The sequence below is a fragment of the Capra hircus genome, chromosome 17, assembly GCF_001704415.2.
Source record: "Capra hircus breed San Clemente chromosome 17, ASM170441v1, whole genome shotgun sequence".
NCBI classification, from domain to species: domain Eukaryota; kingdom Metazoa; phylum Chordata; class Mammalia; order Artiodactyla; family Bovidae; genus Capra; species Capra hircus.
Window position 1 is genome coordinate 26,127,205 of NC_030824.1, and position 26,654 is coordinate 26,153,858.

The 26,654-nt window shown below is 51.3% G+C and overlaps 1 protein-coding gene across 7 annotated transcripts in view; it reads left to right on the plus strand.

The window, feature by feature from the left end:
- EP400 (E1A binding protein p400) overlaps positions 1-26,654 on the plus strand; it is a 113,163-nt gene that overhangs the window by 74,401 nt on the left and 12,108 nt on the right. For 4 of the 7 annotated variants that reach the window (XM_018061438.1, XM_018061444.1, XM_018061443.1 and 1 more), the window contains 23 exons: positions 2,247-2,449; positions 2,539-2,708; positions 5,344-5,540; positions 7,546-7,657; positions 7,807-7,950; positions 11,765-11,908; positions 12,119-12,202; positions 12,457-12,591; positions 12,866-12,910; positions 13,013-13,166; positions 13,287-13,528; positions 13,663-13,836; positions 15,578-15,714; positions 15,836-15,892; positions 17,419-17,497; positions 17,591-17,842; positions 18,823-18,868; positions 18,950-19,059; positions 21,350-21,557; positions 21,671-21,864; positions 23,512-23,730; positions 25,522-25,717; positions 26,083-26,207. In XM_018061438.1, coding sequence (XP_017916927.1) covers positions 2,247-2,449; positions 2,539-2,708; positions 5,344-5,540; positions 7,546-7,657; positions 7,807-7,950; positions 11,765-11,908; positions 12,119-12,202; positions 12,457-12,591; positions 12,866-12,910; positions 13,013-13,166; positions 13,287-13,528; positions 13,663-13,836; positions 15,578-15,714; positions 15,836-15,892; positions 17,419-17,497; positions 17,591-17,842; positions 18,823-18,868; positions 18,950-19,059; positions 21,350-21,557; positions 21,671-21,864; positions 23,512-23,730; positions 25,522-25,717; positions 26,083-26,207 — 3,427 coding nt within the window. Of the gene's footprint in view, positions 1-2,246; positions 2,450-2,538; positions 2,709-5,343; positions 5,541-7,545; positions 7,658-7,806; positions 7,951-11,764; positions 11,909-12,118; positions 12,203-12,456; positions 12,592-12,865; positions 12,911-13,012; positions 13,167-13,286; positions 13,529-13,662; positions 13,837-15,577; positions 15,715-15,835; positions 15,893-17,418; positions 17,498-17,590; positions 17,843-18,819; positions 18,869-18,949; positions 19,060-21,349; positions 21,558-21,670; positions 21,865-23,511; positions 23,731-25,521; positions 25,718-26,082; positions 26,208-26,654 lie in introns of all 7 variants that reach the window. The other 3 variants (XM_018061442.1, XM_018061439.1, XM_018061440.1) reach the window with 1 other exon arrangement.

A 26,654-nucleotide genomic window follows, 5' to 3' on the forward strand; every position in this document is an offset into this window, starting at 1 on the left:
TAGGCACCCTGTTCAGATGGCTTCTCTCATTTAGGAATGTGCACTGAAGGTTCTTCCATGTCTCATCTGGGCTTGATAACTCATTTCTATTTAACACTGAATAGTGTTCCATTGTCTGGAAGCACCCCCTGCGTGTGTGCTAAATCACTTCAGTCATGTCTGACTCTCTGTGACCCTGTGGACTGTAGCCTGCCAGGCTCCTCTGTCCATGGGATTCTCCAGGCAAGAATACTGGAGTGGGTTGCCATGCCCTCCTCCAGGAGATCTTCCTAATCCAGGGATCAAACCCGCATCTCTTACATCTTCTGCATTGGCAAGCGGGTTCTTTACCACTCATGCCACCTGAGAAGACTTGGAATCACCACAGTTTGTTTAAAAACATTCACATACTGGGACTTCTTGGTGGCCTGCACCTCCAATGCTGGGGGCACAGGTTTAGTCCTTGGTTAGGGAAGAAAGATCCCGCAAGCCACCTGGTGCAACTGAAAAAAATCAAAAACTTTTGCCTTCTGAAAGACAACATGGTTGCTGTGGAGTTTTGGCAATTATGAATAAAGTTGCTGCAAACATCTATGTTTTTGTGTAAACATAGTTTTTAATTGCTTTGGGTAAATATCAGGGGATGTGATTACTAGATCTTATGGTAAGAGACTGTTTAGTTTGTTAGAAATTGCCAAACTGTCTTCCAAAGTGACTGTACTATTTTGCATTCCCACCAGCAATGAATGAGAGTTCCTGTTGCGCCACATCCTTGCCAGCAGTTGGTGTTGTCAGTGATCTGGATTTCGGCCATTTTAATAGATGTGTAGTGGTATCTTGTTTTAATTTGCATTTCCATCATGACATATTATGTTGAGCATCTTTTCATGTGCTTATTTGACATTTATATGTTTTTGATAACGTGTCTCTTTAGGTTTTGATCCATTAAAAAATTTTTTAAAATTTTTATTATTACAGCAGGACTTTGTTGACTATCCATTTTTAATACCTCAGTGTGTATATGTCAATCCCAATCCATAGCTATTGCTTCCCCCATTTTTCTTATTGTTGCATTTTAAGAGTTCTTTGTATATTTTGGATAACAGTTCTTTAGCAGATGTATCTTTTGCAAATATCTTCTTCAAGTCTGTTGCTTGTCTTTTCAGTCTCCTGACTTTGTCCTTCACAGAGCAATTATAATATCATCAAATGTCTGTTCTGTATTCACATTTCTGATTATTTCATGGTTTTTGTTAATATTTGAAGCCAGAGTCACAATGAGGTACATACATAACAATCAACATATCTTTTATGTATCTTTTAATCTATAGGTTCTGTTTCCCCCTCTTTTTTTCCTTGCAGTTTATTTGTGGAGAAAATCTGGTGATCATTTCTGTTCCATTGATCTCTTTGTTCTTTGACAGTATCATGCTATTGATTACTGTAGTAAATCTTGAAGTGAGGTAGTGCCAGTCATTTGACTTTTTGTTGTTCAGTATTGTGTTGCCTGTTCTGGTCTGTTGCTTCTCCATGTAAACTTTAGATTGAATTTATCGCTATCTACAGAATAGCTGACTGGGACTGAACTGAATGTCTTGATCAAGTGGGAAGAACTGATGATGTCTTGACTATACTGGATCTTCCTATCCATAGTTATGGAATATCTCCATTTATTTAGTGCTTCTTTGGTTTCATTGATTAGAATTTTGACCACAAATGGTTTTCAGTTTGCATGCAGCAAGGGAGAGGGCTTTCCTGGAGCAGGTGGTGTCTGCAGGTTGGGAGGTGGGTGTCCAGTTGACTGTCTGGGTCCTCTGAGTCGTTGTCTTGCTGCCCTTGGCAGGGCCTCCTCCTCCCAAGCCTGGCTCCCAACCCTGGCTCCCAACCCTGGCTGGGGACGCTGTGGCTGTAGCAGCTTCAGGGCTCATACCCTCCCCAGACCATCCAGGAGACAGAGTGCTGTGTCCTGCCTCCGCACACATCCCTGTGCGCTCAGAGGGTAGGGGCAGCACTCTGCACTGCTTCTTTTGATCTGGGCAGGCCTCACTGGCCGGCACCCACTCCTGTGGCTGCTGTAATAGTGTGTTCCAGCAGCCACATCCCTCCTGGGGGGACTGGAGTTAGGCACCCTGACTCCTCTCGTGACTCCCCACTGCCAGATGGTACTGCCCTCTGCCTTCTCGAGCCTTCGCTGCCTGAGCCAGAGGGACTGCCTGCTGGAGGTGCTGTGGGTGTCACCTGTGACACGCATGCTTTCTGCTTCTCAGAGTGGTGTGCGTGATTCCGCCGGTGGTGGCCGCGCCCCCGCACTTGTGGGTGGCAAGGCCGCCCTCCCTCTACAGCCACAGGATGCGGCTCTTCCGGCACTGCCTGCGGGAGCACACAGCGCCCTACGCGCAGCAGCTGCAGCGGATGACAGCTCTGCACTCGCTGCGGTTCCCCGAGCTGAGGCTGGTCCAGTTTGACTCAGGTACCAGAGGCGTCCCGTCCACTCTGCTCCCTGTGTCAAGCTTACTCGCTTTGGATAATGAGATGCTCTCGGTGTCACTCGTTTGACAGGAAAGCTGGAGGCCTTAGCCATCTTACTTCAGAAACTGAAGTCTGAAGGACGCCGAGTGCTGATCTTATCACAGATGGTTCTCATGTTGGACATCTTAGAAATGTTCTTGAACTTCCATTATCTCACCTACATAAGAATTGATGAAAACGCCAACAGTGAACAACGGCAGGTAGGAAGGAAATCGTTTCTTTTGTTCCCGTTTATGATTTCATTGGGTTAACTTTGATTGCCAGTTTCTAAGCTGGTTTCTCGGAGCCACGCGGTCTCAGTGTTGTTGTGTTATCTAAACAAAGGGAAGAACCTCTTAATGTCTCTGGACTTTAGCTGCACCCTTTGACACTTTTTCATAAGTCCTGTAACTTGGGAAATCCAATTGGCTAGATGTCTCAGAATCAAAATTGGTGATTTGTGGTCCTTATAAGAACGAGATGATTGTCCTTCAGAAAGTAGCCACATGAAATCAGAAAAGCCCTCCTGACTGACTTACACTTTAAAATTCAAATAACATGCCCAGTTTTTACTTGGCCAGGTTAGCTGATTTTTTGGGGCTCTGAAATCACTGCAGATGGTGACTGCAGCCATGAAATTAAAAGACGCTTATTCCTTGGAAGAAAAGTTATGACCAACCTAGATAGCATGTTCAAAAGCAGAGATATTACTTTGCCAACAAAGGTCCATCTAATCAAGGATATGGTTTTTCTTGTGGTCATGTATGGATGTGAGAGTTAGACTGTGAAGAAGACTGAGCACCGAAGAATTGATGCTTTTGAACCGTGGTGTTGGAGAAGACTCTTGAGAGTCCCTTGGACTGTAAGGAGATCCAACCAGTCCATTCTGAAGGAGATCAACCCTGGGATTTTTTTGGAAGGAATGATGCTAAAGCTGAAACTTCAGTACTTTGGTCACCTCATGCGAAGAGTTGACTCATTGGAAAAGACTCTGATGCTGGGAGGGATTGGGGGCAGGAGGAGAAGGGGACAACAGAGGATGAGATGGCTGGATGGCATCACTGACTCGATGGACTTGAGTCTGAGTGAACTCTGGGAGTTGGTGATGGACAGGGAGGCCTGGCGTGCTGCGATTCATGGGGTCGCAAAGAGTCGGACACGACTGAGCGACTGAACTGAACTGACTTGAACTTAATTCCATCAGGCTTCTGGTGGGGGTGCAAATTAGGACACCTTTCTAGAAAGCAAATTGACAGGATGGGTTGTAAACCTTAAAAATGAATATATGCTTGGCCTGGTAATTCTGTATCTGAAGTGAAGTAAAAGTCACTCAGTCGTGAATTCTCCAGACCAGAATATTAGAGTGGATAGCTCTTCCTTTCTCCAAGAGAGCTTCCCAACGATTGAACCCAAGTCTCCTGCATTGCGAGCAGATTCTTTACCAGCTGAGCCACAAGGGAAGCCCAAGCATACTGGAGTGGGTAGCCTATCCCTTCTCCAGTGGATCTTCCCGACTCGGGAATCAAACCAGGGTCTCCTGCATTGCAGGCAGATTCTTTACCAACTGAACTGTCAGGGAAGCCCTTATTCTGTATCTAGAACTCCTTTACAGCACCACACTTCTTAAAGATGTATCTATTCAATTGTCTGTGAAAGTGTTTGTAATAACCCCCAGGTGGGAGCAAAGTCCACGTCCAGGAGTAGAAGAATGGGCCACAGTGGCCTGTGAGCCACAGGGCTTGTCGCTGTCCTAAGTGTCCCACAGGGTGAACTAGGAAGTCGTACTCAGCAGTGTTTCATAACAGGTCTTGGTATCATGGTGAAGTGTTTCCGAGTGCAGACAAGCTGCTGGGCTCTGCATCGCATTACCCACTTCACATCATCCAGTACACGCAGGCCTCCCTACGCTGAGAAGGCCTGGGAGGAAATACACCACAGTCTTAAGTAGTAAATTCCCTTGAGAGTAATGTAACACAGTAAGTCCCCTACATACAAATGAGTTCTGTTCTGAGAGCGTATTCATAAGTCCAGTTTGTAAGTTCACCAAAGTTAGCCTAGGTCCCCAACTAACACAATCAGCTACATCCCTGCTGCTTTTACACTGGTTTGGACATTCCGGGCTTGAAATAAAGATGATGCACCACTACGCTCTGTACCGTGCTGTACAGTGAAGTGCACAGAATCCCAACCAGTGCAAGGGTGCACGCGCATGACAGTGCACACCAGACATGTAAACTAACATGTGGCTGAACATGCGAACTCACCTTTGCATCTTTGAAAGCTAGCAACTTGAAGGTTCATGTGTAGGCGACTTACTGTAGATAGAGAATTTCTTGAAGGAAGAGGACTGGTCTGCTGAGGGCTGGTCTGCTAAGGTCTTCTTGGGCACTGAAATCACTGCAGGAGAGACGTTGTAGGAAGGAAGCCATTTCAGCTGGCGGCCCTGAGGGGAGTGGAGGGCCCTGCCCCTGGCTGGCTGCAGCTCCCTCGGCCTTACTCCAGGGGCTTTTGCTGTAAGGCTCCTGGCATTGCTGGAGGGTACATGAACAAGCACGCATCCCTCCCCAGGGAGACTCTGCTGTTCTCTGGGGCCTACACGTGGAGCTGACAGTTCAGGGCGGGAGGCTGGCTGGCGACCTTCAAACAGGGTAGAGATGTTATCTATCAATAATCGAAGAATAGTGCACATGCCTGAAAGAATCAGGATAAAATGCTAAACTCCGATGTAATTGAAACACGAACCATGCATCAAAGGAAACACACACCAAACAATTTCTAACTGATTAGCATCCGAACATGTTGGAGGTTTCCTGTCGTTGATCAGGAGCGCTAACCTGGGAGCTTATCTCACCCCAGGAACTGATGAGGAGTTTCAACCGAGACCGGCGCATCTTCTGCGCCCTCCTCTCCACACACAGCCGCGCCACGGGTGTGAGCCTGGTGGAGGCAGATGCGGTGGTCTTCTACGATCACGACCTCAACCCTGTGATGGACGCCAAGGCCCAGGAGTGGTGCGACCGGATAGGGCGGCGCAAGGACGTGCACATATACAGGTGAGGTGGCTGCCAGCGGGGCAGCCAGGGGTGGCTGCAGCAATCTGCTTCGTGTGTTTCCTTTCCTTCAGGTGGGCTGACCTTCCTGCTATCCTGTCTGTTCTTTCTGTACACTCAGCCTTGCTTGGGACATAGTTGAGTTGTTGGCAGTGGTGACTGGGTTTGCTGCTGAGACCCAGGTGCTGTCTTTCTAACGTGTACCTGTTATATTTCTTCTAGAGTCTCTGACCTTTAAGAGGGTGTCTCAGGTTTTAGGTTGTTTCAGGTGTTGTCAAATGTAAATGATTTGTTATAACTTAACTGTGGCAACTTGTAAACAGGCTACTGAAAGAATTTAAATCTTATAAGCGGTCATCCACACACGGCTGAGAAAACCAGAGGAGGCTCTGCCTGTGTGTCGGCCCTCTGTCTGCCCATCTGGTGCCCAAGTGTGCAGGCATGTGACACGCCCCTTCCTCTGTGCTCCTGCCGCCTCTGGGAGGGGTCGTTGCAGAGTGTGTGGTCCCTGGCGGCTGGCCCATGGCTGGAACCCCAGCCCAGAACCCCAGCCCCACATGCATAACCTTTACCATTTTCAAGATGTAGTCATCCACACACTGTGTTTAAATAGCTTAATTTTTTTTCATTGTAAATGTGTTACTTGTTCATTGAAAAGAAATTTAAAAAAACGACAGCAAATGGAGAAGGCAAATAGCCTGCCCAGGAGGCTGTTAGTAGCATTCCAGTGTCTTTCCAGACGTATCCCCAAGTTTTTAATATAAATTTGTTTTTAATAATGTTACTTATTTTTGCCTGTACTGGGTCTTTGTTGCTGCACAGGCTTTTCTCTAGTTGAGGGGGCGGCGGCTACTCTCTAGATGCAGTGCACAGACTTTTCATTGCGGTGGCTTCTCTTGTTGCAGAGCACCGGCTCTAAGGCGCTCGGGCTGCAGTAGTTGCAGCTCTCCGAGCTCTAGGGCACAGGCTCAGTAATGGTGGTGCACAGGCTGAGTTGCTCTGTAGCATGTGGGATCTTCCTGGATCAGGGATCGAACTCGTATCTTCTGCTTTGGCAGGCAGATACTTTACCACGGAGCCACCAGGGAAGCCCTCCCTGATTTTTTTAAATGGGTCGTGCCAGCAGTCTTACCATGTAATGCTGTTTTGTTTTAACAATATATTTAGAGCCTGTTTCCATGCAAATATATATAAATTTGGTATATTGTTTATGTAATTGAATAATGTTTCATTGTGTAATTGCTTACCGTTGGCCCTTTAGCAGTTACTAGCTAGTAATGGGGAAAACATTTTATTCTCAGTAGCCACAGTCTGTAGACACTCAGGAACAACCTCGGCAGTAAAGGTGAAGGAAGTGCAGGAGTGGAGGGTTAAGTTGTGAAAGGATATGACCTGAGCGATGTCATGAACTCAGGACATGCTCTGTTCTGGGACAAGAAGACCTGGTTCACAAAACTGTAAAGTTTCCCCAAAGTGATAGTGAAGTTTAACATCATCTTAATGAAAGCCCTGATCATGGAAGTAGGGAGCGGTTACTGCAGCTTTTCAGGTGGCATGAAGCAGCAGCCAGGGGATGCTGGTCCTTGGGCTGCAGCCGCTAGACACAGGTTCCTTTGGGAGGCGCACAGTGACTTGGGGGCATCTGCCCGCCGTCGTCAGCACTGAGGGAGACAGGGCTCAAGGGGTCCGGCGTCTTGGGGGCTCTTTTCAGGTAGAGGCCAGCGAGGGGACGTGGCTGGCCAGCATGCGTGGCGTGGGCCTCTGGGGCCAGCCCTCCTGCTGCATGGGAGGTGGTGGTGTGGCTAACCCCATGTGGGTAGCGGCCAGTCGACCCCACAGGCCTCCAGTCCCCTCTGGCCACCACACGAAGGAAGCAGCTCAGAGTGCTGCCAACATGCCGCTCCACGTGGGTGCTGTTCTGCTGGGTGGTCCGGGCACCATGGCACTCAGGCTGCCCTCAGGCTCCCAGGGACTTAGCTGTCGTGTGTGTGTACGTGTTTGGTTGTAGGCTCGTGAGTGGCAATTCCATTGAAGAGAAGTTGTTGAAGAATGGCACCAAAGATCTGATCCGAGAAGTGGCTGCTCAGGGAAACGACTACTCCATGGCATTCCTCACGCAGGTACTGTCATCCACGAGGAGGCCTGGGGCAGGGGAGGGGGTGCCACACAGTGACCAGAATGCGTGGGTTTAATGCTGCTGAGGGGTTGGTGGCTGGTGGTTTTCTGGGTGCAGAGGTCACAGGCTCAGTGGTAAGCATTTTTGTTTCAGCGGACGATCCAGGAGCTGTTTGAGGTTTATCCACCCATGGATGATACTGGCTTCCCAGTGAAGGCCGAGGAGTTTGTCGTCCTTTCTCAGGAACCTTCTGTCACAGAAACCATCGCACCCAAAATTGCAAGACCTTTCATAGAGGTAAGGATAGCTGGTGCCCCTTGGCATCATTGGATCTGGGGCTTTGAGTCTGCCGCTGCAGCACTGCTGTTCCCTCTCCCCAGGCCTTGGGCCTGATCTGTCAGCTTTCTCCATCCGTGCTTTCATTGTTGGGGATTTTAGCTGTAAAAAGAAGTGAAGGGCGTGGGAGAGAGTGGTGTGCCGCACCACCACCACCACTGCTGCCTGCTGTCACCGTTCCCACCCACGCTTCTCAGGCCACCCCGCACTGTCGTGTGTGACCTTCTGCTCCAACCCCTCGGCCCTTGCCGGCTACCGTCTCAGTGCTCCCCTGTCGCAGTGCTGCTGGGCTGAAGGCAGCCCTGGCGTGAGTCCCACGTCCCACTCTGAGGACAGGACCGCAGAGAACAGCAGCTGTTTCACTCGGCTGTCTTTGTGGGTTACGTGCTGAGATGATGTGCTTCAGGTTTATGAGAGTGAGTGAAATCCTGCCTTCTGCGTTTTTGGCCCAGACGCTTGCAGGTTGCACACTTGTCTCACAAGCTGTTGTGCAGACGTGTCACACACCCACCTGCACACCCACCTGTCAGGGCCACCTCGCTCTCCTCCCTGAGGCTCTGCTCCCGTCCTGCCTCTTGGAGGGGCTTTTGGCTACAGGATGCCTTCTCTTTTATTTTTGAAACTTAACTGTTTGATTATTGAGTAGAAATAAATGCATGTGGTAAAATCTTCAAAAATTTATGATGAAAAGTAAGTCTTTTGCATCAGGCCCTCACTTTCCTCTCAGAGACAACCACTGTCCACTGTTTCTTACATTTTCTTCTACGAGTTGTCTGTGGGTCATGTCAGGTGCATAGAAATACTTACAGCTGTTTCTGTATCTGGAGGAACAGATTGATTTACCCTGTTGTTTTTAAAATAGGTGATAGGTGCCTTAGGCTTTTAAGAAAATCTCAAACAGCATTACGGGGACTACCGTGGTCATCCAGTGGTTAGGAATTCACTTTCCAGTTCAGGGCACGTGGGTTCAGTCCCTGATCGGGGAACTGAAATCTCGTAAGCCTCAGGACAGCTAAGCCCTTGTGGCACAACCACCAAGCCTGCACACTCTGGAGCCCAAGTTCCACGTGGAAGACCTGGTGCACCCAAAATTTAAACAATAAATAAAAGACAAAACATAATTCTCAACTCGAGAACCGCCCCCCCACCCCCCCACCAACTGAAAACATCATTAACATAAACCTCGTAACAGAAACGATAGTGGGGAAACAGTAGCCTCTCCTGGAGGTAATCATTCAGTTCAGTCGCTCAGTCGTGTCCGACTCTTTGCAACCCCATGAACTGTAGCACTCCCGGCCTCCCCGTCCATCACCAACTCCCAGAGTTCACTCAGACTCAAGTCCATCGAGTCGGTGATGCCATCCAGCCATCTCATCTTCTGTTGTCCCCTTCTCCTCCAGCCCCCAATCCTTCCCAGCATCAGAGTCTTTTCCAATGAGTCAACTCTTCACATGAGGTGGCCAGGGTACTGGAGTTTCAGCTTTAGCATCATTCCTTTCAAAGAACACCCAGGGCTGATCTCCTTCAGAATGGACTGGTTGGATCTCCTTGCAGTCCAAGGGACTCTCGAGAGTCTTTTCCAACACCACAATTCAAAAGCATCAATTCTTCGGTGCTCAGCCTTCTTCACAGTCCAACTCTCACATCCCTACATGACCACTGGAAAAACCATAGCCTTGACTAGATGGACCTTTGTTGGCAAAGTAATGTTTCTGCTTTTCAATATGCTATCTAGGTTGGTCATAACTTTCCTTCTAAGGAGTAAGCATCTTTTAATTTCATGGCTGCAATCACCATCTGCCGTGATTTTGGAGCCCCCCGAAATAAAGTCTGACACTGTTTCCACATCAATTTCCCATGAAGTGATGCGACCAGATGCCATGATCTTCGTTTTCTGAATGTTGAGCTTTAAGCCAACTTTTTCACTCTCCTCTTTCACTTTCATCAAGAGGCTTTTTAGTTCCTCTTCACTTTCTGCCATAAGGGTGGTGTCATCTGCATATCTGAGGTTACTGATATTTCTCCCAGCGATCTTGATTCTAGCTTGTGCTTCTTCCAGCCCAGCGTTTCTCATGATGTGCTCCATATAAGTTCAATAAGCAGGGTGACAGTATACAGCCTTGACATACTCCTTTTCCTATTTGGAACCAGTCTGTTGTTCATGTCCAGTTCTAACTGTTGCTTTCTGACCTGCATATAGGTTTCTCAAGAGGCAGGTCAAGTGGCCTGGTATTCCCATCTCTTGAAGAATTTTTCACAGTTTATTGTGATACTATTGAGGTAATCATTAACCATTGGTAAAAATCTTACATGGATATTGTGGAAGAAAAATGTGAGGTCTAAAGGCAGGAATGTTTGAGGAATGTGAGTGTGTCACACACCCTTGCTGTTGCTTCTTATTGTGACTTAGAGACATTGGCTTGGCATGTTCTTTGAACATACAGATTCTTTGAAATGTTCTGGTGGGTTGTCTTACACTGTGTGTCAAACACTGTTCCAAGCAGTAGGGGTATAGCGTTGAGAAAAAGACCTCTCATCCTCCCTGGAGCTTCTGTTCTAGTGACAGGAGAGATGCCAGACCATCACCTCATGGAAATGGTGTGACGAGCAGTGTCTAGGAGTGTTATGGGTAGAGGGACAGCAGGAGTCAGGTGTGGCCGGGGGTCAGCGGTGATGGAGACAGGCTGCCCAAGGACATGTGGCTTAGGACCATCATCTGGCTCTGTGTGGACACTGGGCTGGGGACCAGTTCAGAGGTGCAGGTGTGGGGGCCATGTGGGCGCATCTCTGGTTGAACTGCAGCTTGCTCTTGGCTGGTGAGCTTTGTGTTCATTGGTAGTGTGGGTACTTTTCTGTGAGATGCTCGTTCGCATCTTTTTCTGTGTGTTTTTTTTTTTTTAGACTGGGTTGTCTCTTTTTCTTAATGCCTTGTTGGCATTTTTCCTACATTCTGAGTGCAAGGCCTTTGTGGGATACATGTAAAATATATTCTCCCAATCGGTGGTTTGCCCTTTTTAATACTCTGTCTCTGTGAGCAGAAATTCTTGGTCCTAATGCCACTGTCTGTCAGGTGATTGACGCTTTTGCGTTCTGAGAGGTTCTCCTTTACTTTCTTCTAGATGTTTCAGTGTTTTATCCCTCATGCTTAGATGGACAGTCTGTTTGGAAATAATTTCTGGGTATCGTGTGAGGTTGGGTTACCTTTTAAACTTTGAAAATTTGCCCAGTTGCCCTGAAAAGAGGTGCTAGTTCTTAACTGAATCCTCTAAGCTATGTGATCCCCCCCACCACTGCCCCCGACGTGAGCATGTGTGTCTTGAGTTTGCCAGCCCCTGACAGGTATACCTTCCGGCTGTCAAGAGAGGAGCACGTGTTATCTGCTCATCTAAGTTGCGTTTCTTGAATAGTGGTGCCAAGGACTGCCTTCCTGGGGGTTTGGTTTCTCTCTACGCCATGGACCAGAGCCTGTGTCACATGCAGCGCTCTCATGGTGGGACTGGGGCGGGAAGGTGGGTGTCGGGTGTGAGATGGAATGAGACACCGCGTTCTGCTCGGTTCTCTGAGACTGGGGGCCTTGATGTGTGTGTCGGCCTGTGTCCTGAGGCTCTTCCCCAGGGTGTGTGAGGGTCCAAGGAGCACACTCATTGCTGTGGCAGGGGGCTCAGTGTGCAGTGTGGGCGTGTAGTGTGGGCGTGTAAGGCTTTTTTCCAAGACCCCTTATTTAAAGTGTTCAAAGCATATTAAAGTCACCCCACGCAGCGTGCACGTCCTGCAGGCCCTCAAGAGCATCGAGTACCTGGAGGAGGAGGATGCCCAGCAGCCGGCTGAGGAGGCCGTGCCCGGGTCGCCTGACTCCAGCGGTTCCAGGTGGGGTGAGGAGCCCTCGCAGCTGGAGGAGTTAGCGGACTTCATGGGGCAGGTTTGGGCGTTTTCTCTTCTGGGTTTCTATTTCAGTTTTTCTTTATACCTAAATAGTTTAAGCACGTGACCTTTCTGTGAGGCATTTCTTGTTCATTCTTGACCAAGATCAGTTGCTGTTTTGATTCAGGTGCTGGTGGGGGGTTATATGAGGAACTAAATCCTTATGAACTTGCTATTAATTCTGTTCAAAAAATGCATTTTGAAACAGCTCACACCAATTGAAAAATATGCTTTGAATTACCTGGAATTATTCCATACTTCCATTGATCAAGAAAAGGAGAGAAGTAGTGAGGTAAGAGAAAGCACTTTTGACCATCTTCACGTGTGAGAATCTCAAATTCTTCAGTGTTAAACTGGGTTGGAAGTAAGCGTGACTCGCCCAGAATTTGAGGCATTAAAACCCTACGCCAGGCAGTTTTCCTTGGTTTTGAAGCAGCTTGGTGTTTGGTTAGAGGGTCCTGTATTGGGAAGAGGAAAAGGGGCCCAAGGACTGGGGGGCTGGGGGGAAGTGCGGGGCAGCGATGGGAATGGCCAGTCTCCCCGCAGGGTGCCGTGATGACTGCTGTGCGTGAGTGGGAGGCCCGGAACGCACGGAGCCTGCGGGAGCAGGAGGCCAGGGCACGGCTGGAGCAGGAGCAGGAGCAACTCCTCACCTACACCCGGGAGGACGCCTACAGCGCGGTATGGGCACCCCCCAGGCCTCCTGTCCCCGGACCCAGGGCCGGCGGGCTGGGCCTGTCTTGGTCCGGCGCTGGGTTAGAGGGTTTCTGTTCCCTGCTGCTGGCTTTCTCCACCATCATGCCGGCTGTGATGGAAGCGCAGTTTAGGTCTTGGTAATAGCGGTGCTGCCTGCTTGTTTCGAAGGCTTATTAACTGACATGAAGGTAGATAGTTGACCGCTCGCAGCTCAAAGCGAGGGCTGCATGGACCTGAAAAGCCTCCCCTTTTCCTGCAGGAGTTTGTCTGTGAGGGTGCCGACGGGCAGACGGAGGTCATGCCGGTGAGTGCCCGTGTCCCCACGCCCCCAGACGCCTGCTTCCCACGGTGCTGGGTCGGCTGCCCTTGTGGCCACCCAGCTCAGGCTTGTCCCTCCTGCACGCAGCTCTGGACGCCACCCACCCCCCCCCAGGACGACAACGACATCTACATCGACTCGGTCATGTGTCTTATGTACGAAACCACGCCCATCCCTGAGTCCAAGCTGCCGCCCGTGTATGTGAGAAAGGAGCGCCGCCGACACAAGACGGACCCCTCAGGTGGGCTTGTGCGCAGGGAGAGGGCTTGTGGCTGCCGGTGGCCTCGGTGACCTTCCTCGTGGCTTTTCCACTCCCCACCTTGGCCCGCTGACCCGCTGGCTGAAGCTGCTTTTCGTGCAGCCGCAGGCAGGAAGAAGAAGCAGCGGCACGGGGAGGCCGTGGTGCCTCCACGGTCACTGTTTGACCGCACGACCCCCGGCATGTTGAAGATCCGCCGGGAGGGCAAGGAGCAGAAGAAGAACATTCTGCTGAAGCAGCAGACGCAGTTCGCCAAGCCTCTGCCGACTTTTGCCAAACCGACCACTGAGTCCGGCCCCGACAACCCTGAGTGGCTCATCAGTGAGGACTGGGCGCTGCTGCAGGTGAGTCCGAGGCCCCGACCTTGGCCAGCCCCATCACTGGGACCCTTGGGATGGGGGGTGGAGGGGGGTGGGGGTCGGGGGAAGTGTCCAGCGGGCAGGGCCTTGACCTGTGGGTCCTGAACCCGATCCTTCAGGCCGTGAAGCAGCTGCTTGAGCTGCCTTTGAACCTCACAATTGTATCCCCGGCCCACACGCCCAACTGGGACCTGGTCAGCGACGTCGTCAACTCCTGCAGCCGCATCTATCGCTCCTCCAAGCAGTGCCGGAACCGCTACGAGAATGTGCTCATCCCCAGGGAGGAGGGCAAGGTGAGGCTCATGGGGGCTGGGGGGCTAGGCAGAGGCGGCTGAGGGTGTGCAGTGCTGGACAAGGCCCTGAGAGGGGGCGGCGTGGTCACAGTTACTGCCGGCAGCGGTCTGGGTGCTGAGATCCCACCTCATAGGGAGTGGCCGCACTGTTGTGTCCTCTGGAAAGTTCTGTGTGCTGTCTGGTGGCCTCAGTGCCATCCGAGGGCTTCCTCCTTCCTGGGTTGGTGAGTGGAAGGGCCCATGCTCTGTGCTGTCAGCTGACATGAAGAAGGGTCTGTCCGTGCGGCCACCTCAGTGCCTTGCTGCAGGGGATTGATGGGTGTTGGACACCTTGTTCCTAGCTGCAGGTGTCATGGACACTGACTGCAGATGTGGTGTGTTGTCATCAGGCGCAGCCCCACAGTTAGCGTGGCTGCTGAGGATGTCTCCACTGTGGCACCTTTTCTCATCCCCCTGGAACCGCGTTTGTCTCTTGCTCTTTCTCCATCTGCTCTGTCCTCAGCCTCCTGCCTTTGGGAGTGGGTCCACAGCCTCCATGTAGAAAGCCTCTGTGCGCAGTGTTGGGCCTGTGGCTGGTGGCCTTTGGGGTGATGGTCCTCACATCCAGTCACAGAGCAGGAGCGATGACCTCCTCTCTGCCTGGGACTGGCCGGGGCAGGTGTAGCAGCAGTAGACATCCTGAGCTTTGATGAAGTTTGCTCCTGTGTTTCTAGTTCATGACCATTACTTACTTTTTCTTCAACAAATCTCAAGTGTTTAATTTTCTAAAACCAGTTGTCTCTGGATAAGACATGTTTGTTTCCTCAGAACACCATTTTGTGATGCTTTCATCAATAGGGCTTCCAGTATCAGGGCCATTGGGTTTGGGAAGCATTTCTAACAATTGTCATAACTTGGATACGGTAAATGATCAAGCTGAAACTTGACGCTCTGTTACAGCTCATGTGTGAAACTAAAGAAAACGGCAAAGGTCGTTTATAGGGTTTGAAGGTGGTATTCTGAATAAACTGGAAAGCTTGTTACGTGCCTGTGCAGCAGAGCATAGAGTGGGGTTAGAAATGAAGCGTATTCCAGTGACTGGCTGGCAGGCACTCAGTGTCCAAGGTGTTTCACTCCTGCATGTGGGGATTTGCTACTTTGCGTTAGAGCGCTGCTCCATAGGGGCATCCTACATCGATGACCTGCTTGTACCCATTGAAGCAGGGATGCTCAGACGTGTTACATCTACAGGAGGGACTCACGCAGCCTCTGTGGGGCGGCCTGCAGGCCGAGAGGGACCGCCCTGAAATTCTACAGGAGCAAGGAGGTGCCTGGTTTCACCATAGGGCCCGTGGAGGAGAGAGTCCCAGGCACAAATAATGCTAGAGTCCGGGCCTTCACGTCCACCGGGGGCCAGAGGCCCCTGGGAGGGCAAGCTGGTGCCCAGGGGCGGATCACAGTCAAGGTGTCCTGGCTGTCAGTGGCCTGCCGTGTGACCCAGCCGCTTAGCCTCACTGCTGTCTCCCCAGCTAGAGGCGTCCCCTTCTTCCTCCAGGGATGGGCAAGGAGGCCTCGCACAGGCTGGGGAGTGTGGTCGTTGGATGACGGCCGCTGTGTCATTGCTGTTCTGTGTTGAGACTCAGAGAGAAGGTCAGGAAGAAGGGGCTCGGTTTTTAACCCAAAGGTTTCACATTAGGCTTCTAGTTGGGGACCCCGTTCACAGGTAAGTGTCTGACTGCTGTGCTGCCCTGTTCTGTTTCAGAGTAAGAACAACCGTCCTCTGCGCACAGGCCAGATGTATGCCCAGGACGAGAATGCCACACACACCCAGCTGTACACGAGCCACTTTGACCTGATGAAGATGACCGCCGGGAAGAGGAGCCCCCCCATCAAGCCCCTGTACGCTTCCCAGGTCCCCCAGTGCTGGCCGTGCGGAGTCAGTGGGGGCTTGTTCTCACTCGGCCTTCCCTTCCTTTGCGTTTTCCCTTGTTCAGTAATTTTTTCTCTTTCTGTGTTGCAGGCTTGGCATGAATCCCTTTCAGAAAAACCCCAAGCATGCTTCTGTATTGGCGGAAAGGTATTCTGTGTTTGTGATATAGTTTTAACTATTTGAAAACGACCTTATTTTAGGGCTTTCTTAAACTCTACAAGTTCAGTGAGTTATTGTGCAGACAGTGTGTCCGGGCATCAGCTGGGGGTGGTGAGGTGGGGAGTGCCCGGCTGGCTGGTGTCCCCATTCACCGGATGAGGAGGTGTCCTGCCTGCAGTCTGACGGCCTGATGGGCTGCAGGAGGGAGAGTGGCTTCTCCTCCTTCAGCATCTCTGCGCTGGCAGATGTCTTGTTGGCTCTGCCCTGAAAATATATGCTGTTGGGGGTGGGTGTTCTTGCTTTGAAATTTTGCAAAGGAAAAAAAAAATGACCAAGTAGATGGGTCGTGAGACTGGTCGGTGCGAGAGACCAGTGACGGAGAACTGTGCAGTCTGAGTTGCTTGGCATCTAGGTGTTGGTTGTAAAATCCCTGCCACTTTCTGTGTGTTTGCCGCCTTAAATTTTGGGGAGGAAAGAACGTGTTCAGATGGAACCTAGTTGCCACTCAGGCTCAAGCTTTCCTCATAACCAGGCAGGTTTTGCAGATGCTGCCGGACATGGGCCTGTCCCTGCTAAGAGTCCTGGCCCTCCCAGCCGCAACCAAGAGCCCAGGCCTCTGGGGCTGCTCCTTGAGTGGCCTGGCAGTCCCTGCCTCACGGCTCTGCCTTGTGGGTCGCTCCATCTGGGATGGTCTCCCCGGCATGTTGGCCTCTCCCCTTGCCTCACTGTCACGTGTCACCTTTTTCTTGTGGAAACTCACACCCCAGCCCCTCTCTGTGATCTCTTCATGGTACAGATTGTCTTTGCATCTTTACTTGAATATGGGGGCAGCTGGATGGGTTGCAGGGCAGCCTCGGGGGGCTGAGTGGACTGACATGGGTAGTCAGAGCATGGGAGACAAAGTGCTGGGCGGGCTAGGGACACATGACTTGGGAGGGCTGGAATCCAGAGATACCAGACAGGTGCACCACATAATCTGGGCCATGCTGGTGAGCCGCTCTGAGACATGGAGGGAGCGCACAGGGCAGAGCCGACCTTCCTGTGACTATCATGGGGGCCAGGGGGCACAGGAACCTTGGAAGGGGAGGACCGTCAGGTGCTCACAGTACTAGGCAGGTGACTGGCTGACCTCTCCCTTGGAGGAGGGCTGATGCTCAGGGCAGGTGGGGTGATCAGTTTGCTGTGCTAGGTGGAGGGGCAGGCATTCTGCTCTGAGGAGCACAGTGCTGAATGACCTTGTCCCTACATGCTCAGGGCCTCCTGATATCCTGGGCACCTGGCCGAGTACTGCTGCAGAGGGGAGTCAGGCCCAGGCCCACCTTCCAGAAGTTCCTGTTGGAAGGGCATCCTTTTCCCTTTCCTAGGGCCGACCCACCAGGCGCCCTGGCCTGTGGGGCTTTGTAGGAGTCGTGTCCCAGCACCTGGCAGGATGGGAAATGGGGAATTTGGGTTCCTAGAATGTTTGTCTGCTTTAGAACTTGCAATACATTTCTTTTTTTTTTTTTCGTCTTTAGTGGCATCAACTACGACAAACCCCTGCCTCCTATTCAGGTTGCGTCCCTCCGGGCAGAGCGCATTGCCAAGGAGAAAAAGGTGTGGTGCAGTGGGTGGACAGGGCCCAGAGGGGCTGGGGTGCTCTGCTGGGCCAACTCCTTCCCATGACGCTGTTCCTTCCTGCCCCTGTAGGCACTGGCCGACCAGCAGAAGGCACAGCAGCCGCCTGTGACACAGCCCCCGCCACCCCCGCCTCAGCCGCAGCCCCCGCCGCCCCAGCAGCCGCCTCCGCCTCTGCCCCAGCCCTCAGCAGCAGGCAGCCAGCAGCCCCCGGGGCCGCCTGCCGTCCAGCCCCAGGCTCAGGCACAGCCCCCGGCACAGCCCGCACCACCCCCACCAAAGGCGCCCCCTGCGATCACGACGGTGGGCAGTGCTGCAGTGCTGGTGAGAAGGAATAGGGAGGTCGGGTCCAGCACACCCTTCAAGGGGTCCCGCAGCTTCCAGCCCAAAGCCCTTCAGAGGCCCAGTCTCCCCCCTTGAGGAAGTGGCTATTTCACCTGCATCACCCCACGCAGGCCCAGCTCTGCTCTCCGGGCTGGCTTAGCTCAGTAGAGATGCGGGAGGCGAGGCCGCTCTTCTTGGTGTTTGGAAGTTTCGGATTAGGGCTTTGTGAAGTGTAACTGTGAAGAGGTCAACCTCTTCGGACTTGCAGAGCAGTTAGTGCAGACCTCCCTTTCCTGACCCTGCCCCACCCTCCCCTGAAGCTTGTGCACCCGTGAGAGGGAGGCAGTAAAAGGTGTTTAAAAAAGAATGGTAGTCTGACGGTCTCACGCAGTGTGCCCTGCCATGTGCCCTCTGTATGTGCATGGTGACACGTAAGAATCTCCCATGGGAAGACACTGCCACCCGGCGTGGGATGGCTTTGTTATACAGAATTGTTTCCTCCCCGTGTTCTTTACTGCGTTTGCCACAGTGGTGTTTTTATGGGCACTTGAGCAGCTCTGTTCTTCCTTGTTCAGAAAACTAAGCACCTGCTTGGTGTGAGAGCTGCTGTCTGCCCAGTGGTAGGTGGTCAGGAAGACTTTCTGCAGGACTGGCCCCTAGCCTGTAGCCAAGTGACACTAGTCAGAGAAGAATGGAAAATAGCAAGCACAGAGGCCCTGAGTTTGACAAATATGGGGTTAAAAGGATCAGTGTGGCTGGAGCTTGGTGACTGAGGCACAGACCCAGCAGTGTGGGAGGAGGTGGGAGAATGGGTAGGTATGTGGGGAGGACGTAGGGAGAGATGGGGCTAAAGTCGGCCATGTGGTCTGAGTAACCACGATTAAAACTTTGAATTTTATCCTGATGAAATGGAAGGCTTTAGAGCATCTGTGCAGGGGAGAACTTGACCTGAAATTAAAATGGTTTCCTTCCTTCAGCAGGCAGGAGCCATCAAAACATCCGTCACAGGGACGAGCATGCCCGCGGGTAAGAAGCCTCACGGTGAGATGCCACACCTGGAGATGAGTTCTCTCCCGTCCTCCTGCCTCACACCCTCTCTCTCTGCAGGCACCGTGAGTGGAAATGTGATCGTGAACACCATTGCTGGCGTCCCCGCCGCCACCTTCCAGTCCATTAACAAGCGTCTGGCTTCGCCCGTGGCTCCTGGAGCCTTAACGGTGAGTTGTCCCTGCTCCTGGGTGTTTTGGGTGGTGTGCATGACCTAGGATGCTGCCGAAGTTGTAAAAAGAATTTCATTGGTGTAGAAATTACTGATGTAGTCTGAATTTCATAAAATACCAAGAATATTCAGGTGTGCAGAGGATGGTTTCCACATTGTTCTTTCTGAGGGAGAGTGTATTGAAATCCCCCACCATGACTCCAGGAGGAGGAAGGGAGTGAGGGCATATCTCTGACCTCACGGACGGGGTACCCCACGTGCCGTACTGACAGTTAGCCTGTGAGTGGATGGTGGCCATGCACAAGTACAGGAGTGGACGGTGCTAGATGGGGCACAGGGCGGGGTGGTGGGTTTCTGGGATATCTAGGCCCAAGAGTAGGAAGCAAGAAGGGGCCAGACCTGGACAGAGGGAATGACGCAGAGTGGCAAAACCCCTGAGCACAAAACCAGAAGACAGGGCACTCACCAGAAGACACACCTGCTGGGCTGTGGTGTTTCACCATGAAAGGCAGAAGTGAGCAGATGAAACTGGCGAGTTTACGTTTGCTCCTGAGCTCTAGCTTAGTCACGGACCTAAAGATAACACGTGCCCCGAATGAGAAGACACTGCTTCAGAGTCAGCAGTGCATTTGGCAGATAGAGGGATGTTTTTCTTGGGCATTTTCTTAAATGTACTTATTTGGCTGTGCTGAGTGAGTCTTCGCTGCTATGCAAGGGCTTTCTCTAGTTGTGGCAAGCGGGGGCTACTCTCCAGTTGTGGTGCACAGGCTTTTCATCACAGTGGTTTCTCTGGTTGTGGAGCACGGGCTTAGCTGACCTATGGGATCTTCCTGGAACAGGGAATTGAGCCCATGTCCCCTGCATTGGTAGGTGGATCCTTTACCACCACCAGGGAAGGCCCTTCTTGAGTTTTGAAAAATGTCTTTGCTGTGCAGGTGTTGCTGGTAGTGGTCTGGATGCATGGTGTTGGCAAAAGGATGGACACACAGATCCATGGAGTAGGATAGAGAGCCCAGAAATAGACCCACATGTACATCGTTGATTACTTTTTGCCAAAAGTGCTGGAAGAGTTCATTCAGTGGAGAAAGGACAGTCTTCTCCACAAATGGTGCTGGAGAAATAGCAGAGCCATGTGCAAAACGATGGACTTTGACCTGTTTCACTAGTATTATATATAGAAAGTCACTCAAAGTGGGTCATAGGCCCCAAACTATAAAATTTCTAGGAAAAAAATAGAACATCTTTGCTACCTTGGTTTAGGCGAGGATTTCCTAAGATACCAAAAACCTGTGCCTTATGAAAAATTAATAAATGAGGCATCATCAAGAATTTCTGCTCTTTGGAAAACATTATTAATAAAATTTAAACAAAGGCATGGAAAATATACCTGAGAAAGAACTAGTATTTAGATTATATAAAGATTCTTCCAGGCTTTCCTGGTGGGTCAGTGGTAAGGAATCCTCCTGCCAGTGCAGAAGACGCAGGTTTGATCCCTGGTCTGAGAAGATCCCACATGATGTGGAGCAGCCATGCCCTTGAGTCGCAGTTACTGAGCCTGTGCTCTGGGGCCCAGGAGCTGCAACTACTGAGCCCATGTGCCATTACTACTGAAGCTTGTACACCCTAGAGCAGGTTCTCCACAAGAGTAAGCCACCTCATTGTTGAAAAAAAAAAAAAAAAGAGTAAGCCACCGCAATGAGAAGCCCACTCACTGAAACTAGAGAAAAGCCCATGCAAGCAATGAGGACCCAACACTAGCCCAAAATAAATGATGTGTATATATAAATATATAAAGATTCTTGCGTCAGCAGGAAGAAGATGAACAACTTTTAATAGTGGACAAAATAGTTTTTTTTAATGGACAAAAGATTTGAGCAGTTACTTCAGTTGGGATGCCACGAGGCCTGGAGTGGGTGGAAGTGGGTTCAGGGCTGCAGCTTCCACGCCCGGCTGGGGATGACCGTGGGGAGTACGGTCCTGTGTGTTCTGCGGGGATAAACATGGGCACCTAGATGGTTTCTTGGAAACCAAAGGTCTTTCGAGTGAGGACACCTGGACAGACACAGGGCAAGTGTGGTAGACGGGGAAGGGAACCTTCCTTTTCTGCATGCTGCCACCTGCTCTAGCCCAGGGCACAGGTTTTGCGCTCACAGGTCTTTCAGCACTCTGTCAGAAGGCTTCGTTTTCTAGGTTTTAGAGTTTTGTGGCCTTTTTTCTTTACCCGATGACTGTAGAGTCTTGAGTATCTCGAAGCAGCCTGACAGTTCTCTTCCCTTCACCTTTTCCAGACCTCGGGAGGCTCTGCTCCTGCCCAGGTGGTCCACACCCAGCCTCGAGCAGTTGGTTCCCCAGCCACGGCCACATCCGACCTGGTGTCCCTGGCACCGACCCAGGGTGTTCGAGCGGTCACCTCAGTGACGGCCTCGGCTGTGGTCACTACCAGCCTGACCCCCGTGCAGACCCCGACCCGGTCTTTGGTGACTCAGGTGTCCCAAGGTAAAGGCAGAGTTGGTTTCCTACATGACCCGCCCTGCTCTTACAGCTCCTGAGGGCTCAGGTGCGTGCATGTGTGTTTGGGGGGCTGCGGTCTCACCAGACAACCTCTTCAGCCACAGGGGTCCAGCTCCCGGGGAAAACCATCACGCCCGCACACTTCCAGCTCCTTCGGCAGCAGCAGCAGCAGCAACAGCAGCAGCAGCAGCAGCAGCAGCAGCAGCAGCAGGCCTCTCAGGTGCAGGTCCCACAGATCCAAGGCCAGGCCCAGTCACCAGCACAGATCAAGGCTGTGGGCAAGTTGACACCGGTGAGCATCTTCTAGAAACCCTGACACCCCTGTGTGATGATGCCTTGTTGTGCCGTGTCATTCAGAGTGTGTTCTGCACAACCTGCCATCGTCTTTATGTGGGAAGTGTGTGTATGTTGTGTTTAGAAACAACCTTGCCTGCAGGGCCACTTCCATGATCACGTGACCAGCTTGTTCCCAGCTCTCTGAGGCCTTAATCCCCATTTCCAGATGGATCTTCCCACCTGCTTGCTTGTGCTGTGTGCAGCAGCTCAGGCTCCAGGGAGAACTTGAAGGCCACTGGACCCTTTTCCCAGCCTGAGAAAATGTTGGTGAAAAGCATTCCTCTACAGTTTAAGAGCCAAGGTGGTGAAGACTTGGTTTCTCTAGGAGTAGTTCATTTGCATTATCGTTTCTCAGTGTCAGTCATTTGAGTACTGATGTTCCTAAATTTTGCCAATCGCCATATCACCTGTGCTGTTATACAACCAAATACATTCATTTTAAAAGGAAATACTGCCACAAGTGGAAAAGCATTAATATTCAACTTAGAAAGGAGCCAGAAAAACGTATGTAATAGAAACAAGATGGTATTTTAGAATTGCAGCTGGCCGTCGGAGCTGCCACAGTAAGTACCTGCCCTCAGGCCTGCCCCTTGCGGGTGACAGAGGGGCCCAGGGCCCTGGAGGGCCTGAGAACCTGCGAGCACCAGCCAGGACTTCATCCTGGAGGGGCGTGCGAGTGCACACCACAGAAACAAAATGTGACCAAGCTCAACTTTCCATCCTCCGTCACACCAGCCACAGCTCAAGGGTGCAAGGCCACACGTGGCTGTGACCATCTCATTGGACAGCCCAGCTCCAGAGTATGTCCATTGCTGCGGAATGCTGACGGGCAGCACTGAATTAGGGTTGTTCAGCCCAGCAGGGGCGAGTTGTCAGAGCGGGTCTGTGCCGCTCCCCATGCTGTTGCCTCCCCCCAACCCCCACCTCCCTGCTTCTTCCGCTCTGTGATGGCAGGGCCTTCAGTCACCTGCTTCCTGCTTCCAGCTGCTCAGAGCCCCACTGACCCACTCATGCACCTGACTCCTTTCCTCTCTTCCCTGCCCCCTCCTAAACCAGTTGCAAAGTCCTTTTCTTTTTCAGCATCTTGAAAGAGATCTGATAGTCATGAATGAATAACTCAATATCAGTTTTCCTCAATAATTTTTTATTCCCTAGAATATTTTTATCTTGTTATTTCGACTTCTTTTAAAGACATGGGTTTATTTATCAATTAAACTTTTATTTGGAGACAGTTGGAATACAAAATTTAGAGCTACTGCTTATAATACATCTTAAAGTTTCAAGAAGGACTATGATTTTAAGACTTTTAGAATTTTTTTGATGATACTGCAGATTTAAATTAACTTGTTTATGAGTGATCAGAACCTAGAAATTTTGTTACAGATTTGCTGATCTGTCAAATCACAGTTGCTAGTTTTCATCAGTGATAAACGAACACTTAAAAAATGTTTGGCAAAGGCCTGGAGGATTGTTTGCAGACTGCCTAGTAGCCACTGTTTTCTTCAATATTTAATGGGTAGTAGAACAGTAACTTAAAACCAAGATATATACAAAGTGGAATACAGTTAATGTTGATGAAAAGATTACTTTATCTGGGTTTTAGGAACACCTGATCAAAATGCAGAAGCAGAAACTGCAGCTGCCCCAGCAGGCGCCCCCAGCACAGGCCCCAGCGGGGCCCCCGCAGCCAACGGCTCAAGTGCAGGTGCAGCCCCCGCAGCCCACGCAGCAGCAGAGCCCCCAGCTCACCACGGTCACGGCCCCGAGGCCCGGCGCCCTGCTCACGGGCACCACCGTGGCCAACCTCCAGGTGGCCCGGCTCGTAAGTTCCCGTTGATACGCTTGTTTTTCCAGAGCAGCGTCTTCTTAACGTTTTAACTGAACTGTTATTGCTTGCTCAGGCCCTTGCAGGTGTGATGGTGGAGTGACAAGTAAAGACATGGTCTTTCCCCAGGAACTTTAAGTTCTCCTTGGAGAGGGCGAAGCACAGCACACGTATGGGAAACATTTACACAGTCGTGCTTTTCCAGAACATCAATGTCACAAAGCTTATGGTGGCCTGAGAGGTCAGGGAGGAGGGGAGCAAGCCAGACCATGGAGGGAAAGCAGGGTTTACATGGGGGATAAGGGGACCATGAGGCCTGGCACGTGGAAAGTATGCCGGTGCTGCCAGGTGGAGGGGAGGCTGTGGGAGGCAGGAGGCGAGCGAGTCCCCAGAGCTGGGCTACAGGACCACAGCGCTCCGTGAGCATGGCGAGATGTCGGAGATTTCCGAAGGAGGGGATGATGCTAGTGGGAGAGGGGTGTCTGGGACGGTCAGTCACAATAAGCAGGAGTCGAGGGAGTGTCCGGTGGGCCAGACTCTGTCCCACTTGGTGACGTCTAGCACTAGGAACCCTGCTCTGGGCTGGGTGCTGCCTGAGCCTCTCTGCCTGTCACCTGATTGTTGCTGAGGTGGGAGTGGGTGCTGTGATGCTAACTCCATTTTGCAGGTGCAGAAACCAAGTCACACACCTTTAGTAACACCCAGATCCTACAACTCGTCACCCACAACACAGCTGTAATTTGGGGGTCCAGGCTCTGCTTCTCGTGTGCTTCACTCTGAGTCTGTAAGAGAAGGGACCGAATAAAAATTGTGAGAGCAAGCTTGGTGTTGGCCTGTGTTCACAAGAAATGCCAATTCAAGTGAGCAGAGTAGTAATCACACTTGAAGGCCAGGTTGGGGAGCCCATTCCTTGAATGGGACTTACAGGCAGAAACTGGCTCCCTTTGGAGAGAGTTCTAGTCAGTTAAACTAAGAAACGTGCACGTTATCTTACCCAGTGATTCTATTTCTGTTACATTCTAAAGAAATAATAGAACAAGTACAAAGTGATAAATATACAAACTTGTATTGGGAATGTTAGGGGAGAGTTAAATCGCCATCACTAAGGAGTTGACTAAATAGACTGTATAGCATGCACACGGTGGAATAGTACACAGCTTTGAAAAAGGATTGTTACAAAAGGAAGAGACTCAGATGACAAAATACCTACAGTTCATCTCATTTTACACACCTTCCCAGTGAGCCATACAGATAAGACGTATTTTCTTTTTCTGAGTTTTTGTACATGTAAAAACGGGTTTATTTCCATTTTCATTTTTAAAGATACAACTTAAGGAAAGAAGTGTTTGGAAGCAGTGTGATAACAGAGTCTCAGGAGATGGGGCCCGAGGGTGGCCCTTGGGAGGCTGTGGCAGTAGTTTCAGGGTAGGGTTGTCACTGAAGGACTAGAGATGAGACTAGGAGACGTGACAGTCTGGGGCTGCTGTGAGGTTCTGAGGTGGAGGGCGAGGCAGAGGCGCACGTGCACTGTGGGGCAGGACAGGAGCCGTGGCTGAGTGGCAGTGTGCCCGGGCACACGTGGGGCTTTCTGAGCCCCGCTCTCTGCGTCTCTTGGTGATGGTCAGGTGGCATAGGCAGCCCACAGCAATATGTTTTCTGTTAGCTGAGCACCACATTGCACCTTCATGAATTTTTCAGTTTCTCACCACTTGTCCTCTGGTGGGAAATGTTTGCAGATGCATGGAATCCTGAATATCTCTGGACTCTCCCATTATTTTCATTGTCTAGACCCGGGTCCCCACTTCACAGCTGCAGGCGCAAGGGCAGATGCAGGCCCCAGCGCCCCAGCCGGCCCAGGTGGCACTGGCGAAGCCCCCGGTGGTGTCAGTGCCAGCAGCTGTGGTCTCCTCGCCGGGCGTCACGACCCTGCCCATGAACGTTGCTGGGATCAGTGTGGCCATTGGACAGCCGCAGAAAGCCGCAGGTGCCTGTCTCACACCACCCCTTGCTCCCCCCGCACATCACCCCCTGCTTACGGCCTTCAGTGGAGCTGACGAGCCTTTTCTAGTAGCCATGGCCCTCAGCCCTCTTGTGAGTGTCACAGTGTGTGTTAGCGGAGGTGTCCATTGATTTAACCGTTTACATTCTCAACTTCCCAGACCTTTGTCTGAATATTATTATGAACCCAGAAACATTTAAAGTTGTCCTAAGGGACGGCTTTATTTGTCTCAGCACCGTTTCAAGCTGTTGTTTTCTATAAAGAAATCACTGAAGCTGAACTCAGTGTGAGTCCCGAGACCTTGTTCATCCCTGGTGCTCGTGATTAAATGATCTGCTTGGTGTTCGCAGGACAGACTGTCGTGGCCCAGCCCGTGCATGTCCAGCAGCTGCTGAAGCTCAAGCAGCAAGCCGTCCAGCAGCAGAAGGCCATCCAGCCACAGGCTGCCCCAGGCCCTGCCGCTGTCCAGCAGAAGGTACTGGGTACTGGGGCCCCTAATCATCCCCTCTGCATTTGAGGTGGGCCCTGCTGCCAAGCATTGGGTGCACAGAAGTGGAGAGGGTCCTGAATGGGCCCTGCCTGGCTGCCTGGCCTCTTCACACAGGAGACCCTATGGTTGTGGGCTTGGGCAGCACAGAGGATGGTCTTAAGGTTTGCCCTGGAGGGAGAGGGACCCCCATGCACCGAGGGCTTGTGGGGGCAGCCATGATGGACTCGGTCTGTGGAATTGCATGACTGGGGAGGGGCCAGAAGGATTCCAGGACATGGGCGTAGCTCATGGTGTGTGACCCACCTGGGTGTACCGGACAGATGGAGCCAGGCCACAGCTGTCGAGCTGTCAAGAGGAGGCCAGGCAAGGACTGTGTCCACATGAGAGAGTGTGTGTACGCTGGCACTCATGCTCAGAGCATGGATGGAGGGA